General features: G+C 32.2%; 1 protein-coding gene across 2 annotated transcripts in view; it reads left to right on the top strand.

Moving 5' to 3' along the window:
* Positions 1–12117, top strand: part of Rnpc3 (RNA binding region (RNP1, RRM) containing 3) — a 24128-nt gene that overhangs the window by 3455 nt on the left and 8556 nt on the right. For both annotated transcript variants that reach the window (XM_033758348.1, XM_010639096.3), the window contains exons 3-9: positions 3094–3212; positions 4327–4410; positions 5140–5251; positions 5921–5989; positions 6962–7104; positions 10356–10481; positions 11460–11611. In XM_033758348.1, coding sequence (XP_033614239.1) covers positions 3094–3212; positions 4327–4410; positions 5140–5251; positions 5921–5989; positions 6962–7104; positions 10356–10481; positions 11460–11611 — 805 coding nt within the window. The remainder of the gene's footprint in view (positions 1–3093; positions 3213–4326; positions 4411–5139; positions 5252–5920; positions 5990–6961; positions 7105–10355; positions 10482–11459; positions 11612–12117) is intronic.

A 12117-nucleotide genomic window follows, 5' to 3' on the forward strand; every position in this document is an offset into this window, starting at 1 on the left:
ATATATATATACAGATTTTCTTAAATCAGAAGAAATCCAAAATCTGAATTCTGGTCTTACATATTCCAGAGAAGGGATACTCAACCTTTGTATCCATATTCTGGATTGCAATTGTGTGATGTCAAATGGTATATATTAACAGAGAATTGTAGAGCATATAGCATAGATGAATTGCGAAACATTTGTACCTAATGTTTTTGTATAGACAAAGAAACAGTGTGGCAGAACTATATGTCACATTAATTTATTTGAAATATTTATCAGATTGTTTCAATAGGTCTTAAGATTACAGAAGGCTTTGAAATACTTTTGTAATATACAGGGAATTTTTCTTCCTAGAAAATAAGGTTATTGGGCCAGAGATTTAGCTCAGTGATTCCTCTGCCTGCTTTGCAAGTTCAAGGTCCTGAGTTCAATCACCGGTACCCTCCCCGAAAAAAGAAAAGGTTATTTAAAATATGTAGCCTTTTTCAGATGTTGGAGCATTTCAAGTTAAGTATATTCACCCAGTACTATAGGCTAAGGTATCCTTTCTCTATTATTGATGCGAATTTGGATCATTTCTATTGTTTCATGATAAAAAGTCCTTGACTAACGAACTGTGTCTATATCATTATAAATTACACAAAAAGTATGACAATGAAAAATACATAATTTTAAGATCAAGATTAACTTGGAAGATAGGATATGGAGCCAGGCATTTGAATAAGAGGTTACTGGCAAGTGGTTTTAGGTTAGAGTATACTTGATCTTACTGGAAACTGATAAGAAATTAAAGGAAGAAATGTTAAGAATACAAGTAGATATCTGAGAAAGGGCAGTTAGTTAATATTAAAAATGAAAAGGCATGGGACCACGGATTTAGCTCAGTGGCACCGCACCCACCTTGCTAGCAAAAGGTCCTTAGTTCAATCCCGGTACCAAAAAAAAAAAGGAAGTCATACAATCTTAAAAATAAATATGTGACATCCATTTTGAAAGGAAGCTGTTCAGCTTAGATGGCCTTCATTTTAGATAATCAAGGATTCACTGACAATTTAAAAGTCTAGAATTAATTTAGGGTCTTAAGTTATTGAAGCATTTTATAACTTGCTTTGTATAATAAAGTAAGGAGACAAATAAGGATGCATGCAAATGGTCGCTTAAAATTGTAACTCAGTTAAGATCGGAAATCCCATGTGTTCAAAAATTGATGTGTGCTATGTGCAAGGTGCTGTTCAGGTGTTGGGATATGTCAGTAAAAATAGAGATGCCCTCACTGACACATTCGGAAAAACATAGATTATAAGTAGTAAACTTAATTATTCACTATTTTAAAAGATAATTCTCTAGTAAAAGAAAAATAGAGAAAGAAAATAAGGAGTACTGGATGGGGAAAGGAGGACTCAGGTTGTACTTAGGTCATATTTCACCAATGACTTGACAAAGGTGAAGGAAGTTATCTGAGGAAATCCCTAGGAAAAATGCATTTCAGTCTGAGGAACAGGTGCAGCAAAGAAATCCTTGAGTGTGTACGTGCCTGTTATTTTCAAGGAAGTCACGGAGCAGTCGAAATGAAATGGAGATCATGGGATTTGAAGTCAGAGGAGTAGTGGGGTCCTCATTATAGTAAGGACATTGACATTTACTTTTAAGAAAAATGAGGAGTCACTAGAATATTCTGAGCAGGATCTGACTGAAAGGGACAGGTAACATGAATATAGCCTTCTAGATTACCCACCCCAGCCCATGACCTTCTTCCTCCAAATAGATTCCACCTCCTAAGAGCACATTCAGCTGTGAATTCATCAGTGGATTAATCTTCCAAAAAGCCCCACCTCTGAGCACATATACCTTTTGGGGACATTTTTGATCCAAATCGTAACTGACCACCCAATGAAAGGAAGACCAAGAATGGAGCTCTGGAGCAATCCAACATTATGTGATTGTAAAAAGGCACAAGCTAGAGATTGGGGAGTAAAAGTCAGTAAGCTAAAATGGAAACTATGAGAAAAATTAGGTCTTCAAACCAAATATTATATGTATCAAGGAAAAGTATCAACTATGTTAAATGTAGTATAATGAAGATTAAGGGTCGACTGTTAGCTTGGCACTACAGAATTTGTAGTTATCTGTGACATTGTCTATTGATTTAAAGTATAAACCTGACTGGAATGGGGGGAAAGGAGTTAAGGTAGAAGATATAGATAACTTTTAAGCAGTTTTACTGCAAGAATAAAAATAGATAGTGGTGACAGCATAAAAGAAGCAATGTTCAAGGTGGGAGGAATACTGCTAAATGTGATCCAATAGAGGACAGAAAATTAATAATTTATGGAAGAACACTTATCTCCAGATTAGGTAAAGACTTGAGTAGAAGAGAGACTAAAATTTATTATATAAGTCAAGCAACTAGATTTGGATTAAAATTTAATTTGTGATGACAGATGCATGTACAGAATATGTGGATGCAGATGCTGGTGGTTAGAGAATTACAGTGGGAGTCTATAATCTTTACCTGATCTCTTCAGTTGTCTCAGAAAGCAAGGTGCTAGGCTAAGAGAATGTGAAGTTAAGAACAAGCAGAAGTATAAATATTAGAGACTAGGAAAAATTGGAATATGATTGTGCTATATTGTGTGACATCATTAGGGGCTACCTAGAGTTCTGTGGTTCTGAATTTAATATGAGACGAGGCAAATTTCTTGTTGTTTTCTGGCATTTTCAGGTTTGTAAGTTAAGTAGAGATGGTAGAGAGAGTTAGCCAGATTTTCATTTTGTTAAATTATACAAAGAATAGTTAGGAATAGTAGTCTTTTGGTAAGTAATAAAGACTTGATAGCCTGAAAAGGAAAGATACCAGAGCTGGGGATGTGTAGCTCAGTGGTAGATCACTTGATTAGCATGTGCAAGACCCTGGGTTGGATCCCCAGCACTACTGGGTTACTTATTTACTACAAAATAAATAAGTAAATAAATAGAAATGGTTACAAAATAGCCAAGGGAATATTGGAAGCATTAAGAACAGCAATAAAAATATATATAAATTATATATGGTAACTAGCAAATGTGTTTGGTATAATTACCAAATTTTTGCTTCTCTTCTAACTAAAGGCATTGACCAGACTCCATCAGCTGAAACTTCTAGGTCATACTTTAGTTGTTGAATTTGCAAAAGAACAAGATCGAGTTCATTCCCCATGTCCTACTTCAGGCACTGAAAAAAAGAAAAGGTAGGTAGATATGTAGGTTTTCCTACCATTTTTAAAAGGTGTTCTCTTTTTTTATTAAAAAATCAATGTTATAGTTACGGGATTGTTTTCACACTGCAAGTAAATAATTTGAAACAGAAATGATATATTTTTCTACTAACTCTACTGTAGTAAAACTACCTGGTTTTGTTTCTAATTGTGCTTTAAGAACCTGAATGTTAATTTAATGTAAAGATTTAATAAAGTGGGAAGTCAGGTAAAAAGCATTCCCCTTTTTGGGGGAGGGAAAGTAGGTTGATTAGTCAACATCTGAAAAGGTTAGGACCAGAAGTATTTCAAAAATTGTTTTGAAATATTTGTAGATATATGTGAAGTTATAGTAAGAATAGTACCCAGGTCTAAACATTAGGTTATTTTTTGTTGCATATATGCCTTATACACATAACTTGAAACTAATTTTATACAGTGTTCTTAGCTTGCCTGTGTTTTTTTTGCTTGTGACCTGTTACATGAGGTCAGGTATGAAGTTTTCCTCTTGTGACATCATTTTGAATCTCAATAAGTTCATATTTTGGATTTTCTGGATTCCAGTGTATAGAATTAGGTCCTTTTATTAGAGATAGTAAGTTGTAATGAATAGCCATAACCTTGAAATCAAATATTAGTATTTAGTTCCCAACTCTGACTCTAGTTATGTACCTTTCTTATTTAAATCAGAATTTTAAGAGGGAGGTAAATAGATCCTAGGCATCTATGAGTATGGAGAAAGATATACATTAAAAGAAATAGGAGTACCTTTATATAGCATATAAATTGTAGGGGTTTTTTTTTGGGGGGTCAGTAAGAATTATACCATGTTTATAAACTTTCTGTGAAAAGTAGTGAAAATGTGGAGGGTTGGTATAGTAATACTAGAAGATACTCAGTAATGTTTAATTCTACTATGCTTATTTTTCATTGAAATTTTGACTCTTGAAAATTCGCTTGAAAAATATTTTTTGCTCCTTAACAAATCTGTTTTCATACTGTTATATTTGAAAGGATAATTTCTCTTTTCTACATGCAAGTTTGTTGGGTTTTTTTTGTTTTTTTTTCTTTCCAAAGATAGCATCAGCTTTGATTCTATGTATTCTAGGTCTGATGACACTGTGGAAGATGATAAAGAAAAAAAAGAATTTGGTTGTTTAACAGTAGAAAATGGAATTGCTCCAAATCATGGGTTAGCACTTTTTAAATTATTTTTCCCATTTTTATTTTGTTGCTCTAAGTAGGTATATAAAAATATATATAAAATAAAAGTGTTTTAATATATTTCATGTATAATTGTAATATGTTAAACATTCTGGGCTATAGGCTTATCCAAAGAAAGCATCTATTAAATTGTTCAGAGCTGTAAGCTAGCTTTGATGAAATGTTTCCTATAATACAGTCAGAATTTCCTCCTAAAAATATTTATTTGCATCTTTAAGGATCAAGATAAATGTAAGAGTACTACATTAGATCCCTGATTTAAAACATTCAGGTTGTGAACTTTCACAGATATGAATGATTATGAAAATTCATAGTTAAGAACGAATTGTGGAAGTAGCTCACATGTCTGCTGAGCATTGTCACTGTTGTGCTGTACAATTATTGTACATTGTGATTATGTACAGTAGTATAATCCTTGTTCAGAGTCCATAATGTGTGAAAGCAAGAAGAAAAGCAGTGGTGATATGGAGGGCACTGCTGGGAAGCACAAAGCAATGTACATTGTATATTTGGGTCATAGATAGGTGTGTTAAGACTCACTTTGTCAGACTTAGGAATGTTCTCCCAGAATGGAACTTGTTTATCAGTCAAGACTTACTCTATATCGTTTATACAGTTTTGTATTTTATCAGATTATCTAAAAGATATTATTGATAAGAAATTATTAAAACAATAAACATCTAAAAAATTTTTTTAGGCTGACTTTTCCTCTGAATTCATGCCTCAAGTATATGTACCCACCACCTTCAAGCACAATCCTAGCAAACATAGTGAATGCTTTGGCAAGTGTGCCTAAGTTCTATGTACAAGTAAGTAGATTAAAGCTTATTTTGCTCAAAGTATGTATTTGTATAGCTCAATAATTTATTTTCCATGTAGATTCTTGACTTTTTTATAATGATGTTTATTAGACTTATTCCAGACAGATAATGAAATATTACATACTACTCTCAAGTAGAGACTTGTAAAATGTAGTTATAAATGGATACTAGAACAGAGAAGCTGATTGGGAAATGTAATTTATGCTGTCTTTTACTTTATAATATACTTTTAATATAGAGATTAAAAAAAAAAGACAAATGAACCCTGACTAAGCAAATGTTTGAAAATTTTGCCAACAGGCAGGATTGAAAATACAGATGCTGTGTAGTTTTGTTGTACACTGTTACATAGTCTCACAACAATCAGTAATAGGAATATGAAAGTATATCAGTAGGTTTTACATTACAAGAGATGTACATTCTTAGTAGGGAGAATAATGGTAGACTTGAAAACCTATTTTAAATAACCAAACTAACCTTCTGAGATAGGACAGTGCTTTATTTTCCCTTGTCTTGGTGATTATAAAGGCAAGTGATATGTACTTTTTTATACTAAACTAATCAATAATATTATTACCAAGTTTTTTATGACATAGAAAATGGAAATTGAGTCATTATTTTATACCATGAGATTTTAAATGTTCTACAACTTTTAAGGTGCTTCACCTTATGAATAAAATGAATTTGCCCACACCTTTTGGACCAATTACTGCACGACCTCCCATGGTAAGAATGCTCTTCAAATTTTCAAGAATCAAAATTGCTGAGTGGGATTATTGAAGATAAATTATACAAGTGTAGTAACCTTCGATATACATTGAAAATAAGGATGGTTTATAAAGGAAATATGATATTCATAATAAAGCTTAGCAGTGAAAGAGTAGTAAAGCCAGAATATGAAACAAATGACTTTGGTAGTTGATGCCAAAATTTCTTCCAGTATTGTTCAGTTCTATGACTAAGCCATTATGTCTTCCTTTAAGTCAATTACATTTAACTCAATTATCAAAAATTCCATTGTTATGTTGTAAGTAGAGCTTCATTTGGAAAAATCAAAAAAAAAGTTGCTAGTATTTTTATTAGAATTTATTGTGCAAATGTAGCTCTTGAGATTATTTTGAGTATTAACATACAGGTAGAAGACAATTTGATTTGGTGTTGAGTCCTTTTCTACTATATCTATTATTTCATAATTTTTCATTATAACCCCTACACTTTCAATGATTTTTATATTGAAAAGTTATTAAGATTAGGCTAGGTGTTGGAAATAAAAATTAAAGACTTCCAGTACAATAAGAGTTATTTCTCAGTCATGTCAATTCAAATTCAGAAATAGACCAGAAGGATTTTCTGCTCTACTGTCATTTAAAAACCTGATGTGTTCACCATGTATCTTCCCAGATCAGGAAGAAAGGATTATATGGAAAGTGTTTTGTATTCTTATTTCCTTGGTTAAAATTCAGTGAAATGTAACTAGAAGGAAGGTTTGCAAGTTGTAGTGTAGCTGAGGGGCAAAGAAGACAAAAATAAATTTGTAATCAGCTCATAGTCTATCACAGTAGTTCCCTGAATGTGTATGGAATATATAAAAGATTATCATGCTGTAAAGGGAAATGAGAATCAAGTATTTCAATGGAAACAATTCATCGATTCTATAAATACTACAGATTGCTGCAAGGTTTTTGTATTTTTAATTAGTATGAAGACTATATGCCATTGCATGCACCTCTTCCACCTACATCTCCTCGGCCCCCTGAGGAGCCTCCTTTGCCAGATGAAGATGAGGAATTGTCTAGTAAAGAATCAGAATACGAAAGCAGTGATGAGGAGGATCGCCAGAGGTTTGTAATGTGGAATAATTGTTTAATTTCAAGAAACAGAATGTGCAAAAATACTCTCTTGCTCTTCCTATATTCTTATAATTCTTCGAAATTTATAGTCATAGAATTTATTTTCAGCTCCCCCAACCCTTCAAGCTTGTATGACAGCAAGACGTGAGAATGAATACTAACCTACCCTCAAGGAAAATCTTTCAGTTATGCATAAATTTTTAATCAGTGACTAGGATATTACAAAATGTAGTTGAGTTTATTTATGGGTTTCATATTTGCAGATTTGACTAGTTGATAAATTTATAGCCCCAAAATCAATACCTGCTGTGCTTCCACAGTTCGACAGTATCTTTAGGATATAGTTATGTATAATATGTTGAAAAATTATTCACCCAAAATAGAGGTTCCCAAAGGGTTTGAATAGTGACTGTATTAGCATTCCATCATTATAACAAAATTCTTAAATAACTTATAAAGAGGAAAGATTTGTTTTGTCTCCTGGTTTTAAGAGTTCCAGACCATAGTCAATTGCTTAGGGCCTGTGATAAAGCACAAGAGCATGTGGTGTACAAAATGCTCACCCCATGGTCAGGAACAGAAACGAAGAAGAGACCACAGTTCCACAATCACCATTCAGGGCATGTCCCTTCTGCGAACTAAAGAGCTTCTCTAGATACTGCCTCCTAAAGTTTCCACCACCTCGCAGCAGTGTCACCCTGAAAACTAAGCTTTAATACATGCACTCTGGGGGACATTCAAGGTCCAAACTGTAGCAGTGGTCTTTTGCCTTTTTCTTTCAGTACCACTATGCACAAGTTGTTTTTATGGTCGATTTAATATTTTATTTTGTTTTGTTGTCATATTTTTTCACTTTTTGCTGGTAATTTTGCTGCTCAAACTGGCCCTCAAAGTGTTAAATTGTCTAGTGTTCCTAAAATTAAGAAAGAAGTGTGGCTTATGGGGGAAACATACATTAGATAAACTTCTTTTAGGCAAAAATTGTGACTGTAGGTTCAATATTAATAAATCAACAATGTGTATTAAATTAGGTCACCTTAAACTCATATAAAAACATGTTATGTAATAATCATTTGGTGAAACATTGCAAGCAGAAGGTTGCAGGGACATAACCTTGAATTCCTAGGGATAGTGATTTATTGTTCAGTAATGTTGGTACCCTTATAACACATAATTACTATAGATAATAAACATCAATTATATGAATATTTGACAGCTTATTTCTCTGGAATATATTACTTCAAAGATTCTAACAAGGGGTAATAAATTGTTAATAATATTCAAGTACAGAATCTACAACCTAGCTTAAATAGGAATTCCCTAGCATTTCTGTGTAAATAGTAAATAGGTTTGATTTTGTGAGCCACATCTTTGATCTTTGTCTTAACTGTTAGGTTGCTCAGCTCTTTTTTTTTTTTTCTGGTGATAATGGGGCTTTAACCTAGGCCTTTATACTGAACTACAGTCCCATCCCTTTTTATTTTGAGACACAATCTCATTAAGGTACCTTAGCCTTCCAGATTACCGGGATTTAGGTGTCTCTACGTCAGTCTGTTAATACTCTTCTAGTAGGAAAGAAGCCATAGATAATACCTAAATGTGTAGGTGTGACTGTTCCAGCCAAACACTACCAGAGCAGGTACTTAGCTGGATTTGGTCCTTGGGCTATAGTTTGCCAATCTCTAGCCTATATAACTGATACCGGCAAATAACGGAAATCTTAGGTAACTATACAGAGTCAAATGTAAAAGGAATGGTTGACATTGGCAACAAAGCGGAGACTCTGGGCAGTGTCTGGAAATAGTAAGCAATTTTGGTATCAATGAGTCATAGTTTATCTTCATAGTGATTTATGTTCTATTTCAATAGGAAGGCATAAAATGTAGATGGGCATGAAACTACAAAATGGGAGTTAATGACTGTCGTGAATAGACATTTAGGGAAACAGCCCATGGTAGATGGATCTTTAACTTGTTGCTAAATTTAAAGAAATATTAAAATGTTGACCTAGAGGTGGGGGGGTAGGATGGAAAGAAATAAAAAATGTTGAATAGGATTAATTACTTACCTTTTTTTAACTTTATTATATACACACACACATACTGATAGTAAAAATGCTAGATGTAGACTGGCCAAAACCATTTCTTGTTTGTGATTTTTTTTTTTAATGTAGGTGTCCATTTAAGAATGTAGCATAGAATTCTGCCGATAATTTACCTTGTGTCATGAGAGAGAACAAAGACTTATGTGCCTACCTCTTGATTGCATGCCTCTCTTTTATCTTCTAGAAATGTAACAAAACCTTCTAAAAACTGGTAAAAATAATTGATACTGGAAATATTTATTTACTACTCAATGTATACTTACCCTTGATTAGGTTTGGCATATTTTTAGTGAGCAATTTATGTACATATAGACCTATATTTCAAATAACTGGTAAATATTAACTGTTCATATTCCTAACGGAGGAAGTCTATATACAAGGTATCATTCATCCATCACTTTTTGAATTTATGTGTAATTTACTTCAGAGTATATTATTTGAAAACTTTGTTCTCAAGTAGTTTGTTACCTTTCTTCTGTAATGATTTATTTGCAAGAATTATGCATAAAATGGTTTTCAATGAAATTCTTCAGTCCATGCTTTGTTTAGTAATTAGAAAATGAATCAGAATAATTTTAGGCAGGCATGGTGGTGCAGTCCCGAGTTTAAGCCCATCGTAGGCAGTTTAGCAGCTTAGCAAGACCCTATCTCAAAATAAGAAAGAGAAGAGGGCTGGGGATGTAGCTCAGTGTAAGACCCCTGAGTTCAACCCCAATACCAAAATGTTAATAATAATTTACTATATTTGTAAGGTCTTTTGGCTTTTTGACAAGAAAACAATAAAGTTCAGATGTTATATTAAAGCTTCTTGTTCAGTTTTTTGGCTTTAAGTCCAGGTATTTTGGTAACTAATAAAGTTACAGCATTTTTTTAAAAACATTGATGAGTTGTAATTTATTAAATTCTTTTTAATTCTCTTAGAGTAAAAGTATAAGTAGAGCAAGACAATTTAGAATGTAAAGTTTTATGAGATTGAGTATCTCTGATTAATGGTTTAAGAGTTATCCTTATTCCATATATATCCTTATTCATGTTAGAATTTATTTACATTTTATAAAAATGTAAGCTTAACAAAAAGTCTCAAATAACCATGCTTTGAGATGACGAAATCTTTTTTACTCTTCTTCCCCCAACATAGAATGACCAAACTAATGGAACTAGCAAATCTTCAGCCCAAAAGACCAAAGATTACAAAGCAGCGCCATGTGAGAAAAAAGCAAAAAATAAAAGATATGTTAAATATATCTTCATCTGCTTCACAAAGGTAATCTTATTTAGAATTACCAAACAAGGGTTTTGTCTGTATATACTTTGTGTACTTGGTTAACTCGAATTAATCCTCAGTATGACATGTTGATTATCAGCTTACTTAATTCATCATTGGCCTATTTGCTAAATTCATAAGTATTCATAAATCAGTTTACCAGCATACTGAGTATCTCAGGTCTCAAAGTTTTCTGCTGTTTATTTTATATTACCGTCTTTTTATATCCCTTTCTGCCTTTTACCATTAGTTGCAGTTTTAACTTTATTCAGCCTATCTATAAGGCATCCTTCCCTTGAAAATCGTAATTAATGTTATAAATTGAGAAAGGGATTTTGAGATTTAACAGTAGAAACAAATATGAGCCATGTGAAATATTCTAACAGCCACATTAAACAGTAAAAACAAATGGATGAAATTAACATTGATAACTTATCCAGAATAAAATCATATAATCTATGTAAAAATTATTGAGATTCTTTTGCATTCTTATAGAAAATCACTGACATATAGGTAGTGACTACTAGTTTATTACATAGTGTAGAAAATACAGTGCATTAAAAACATATTAACTGTGGACTTTTTTTTCCATATATATTCTAGGGTTTAAGATCAGTACTCAAGTCCTTTGAGATGATTTATGCAAATTATTAACATCTTTTAGTTTCAGTTACCTCATCTCTAAGTTAGGAATCAAATAGCTCACATTAACACAATAATTAACGTTTATTTATTTATATTTGGTACCAGGGTTCAAACTCAGGATCTTGCTTTTGTGAGGCAGACAGCAGAACCACTGAGCTAAATCCCAGGCCCTGTTATGGTTTATTAAATATAAAATCTTAAGTTGCTTTTTGCAATGCTTGTAGCGTCAGAAATGTTTAATTAGTATTAGCTTTTTTAATTTAATTTTGTAATTATGTTTTCAGGATTCAATTTCCAATCATAAACTCATGCCATGTTTTTTTTTTTAAATAGCAATTTACATCCTGTGCTATTACCTTCAGATGTATTTGACCAACCACAACCTGTAGGGAGTAAGAGAATAGAATTCCACATATCTGCTGACATGCCAAATGTATTTAAGAAAGATTTACGGAAAGACCAAAATTGTGAGGAAAAAAATTGTGGTAAGAATATTTTAATTCTTTCTTGTGCTACTCAGTTTTTGTGCATTGAAATTGATGTTTATATATGATTTTTCTATGTATTAGTAAACTTTGAAGTTATAACTTATTTTTTATAGTAATATTAGGGTTTTTTATTGATGTTGACATACAGACTAGTAGTAGAAAATTTTCTTGTATTGATCTGCCTTTTCATTGATTGTTTAATGTGATATTCTGTGGTTTTATTAGCATAATTGTATTACTAGTTAGTAAATAAGAAAAATGAGTATCTTGTGTGTTGTAGATTTTATACATAAACACACACAAATATACTTATATGAGTATGTACATCCAGAAGCCATAGAAAATGTATTTACCAAATACATTCTTTAAAGTTTAAATATAACATTGAAGTTACAGTTTTTTTCTGCTTGTTAGCCATTATTAATAGCAGCATTCCATTGGTCTTTTAATCTTTATTGTTACATTTCAGAAATAATAACATGCTTTTTTTTTTTTTTTTTTTG

Source organism: Fukomys damarensis, unplaced genomic scaffold, assembly GCF_012274545.1.
Source record: "Fukomys damarensis isolate Sample0158 unplaced genomic scaffold, DMR_v1.0_HiC HiC_scaffold_33, whole genome shotgun sequence".
NCBI lineage: Eukaryota > Metazoa > Chordata > Mammalia > Rodentia > Bathyergidae > Fukomys > Fukomys damarensis.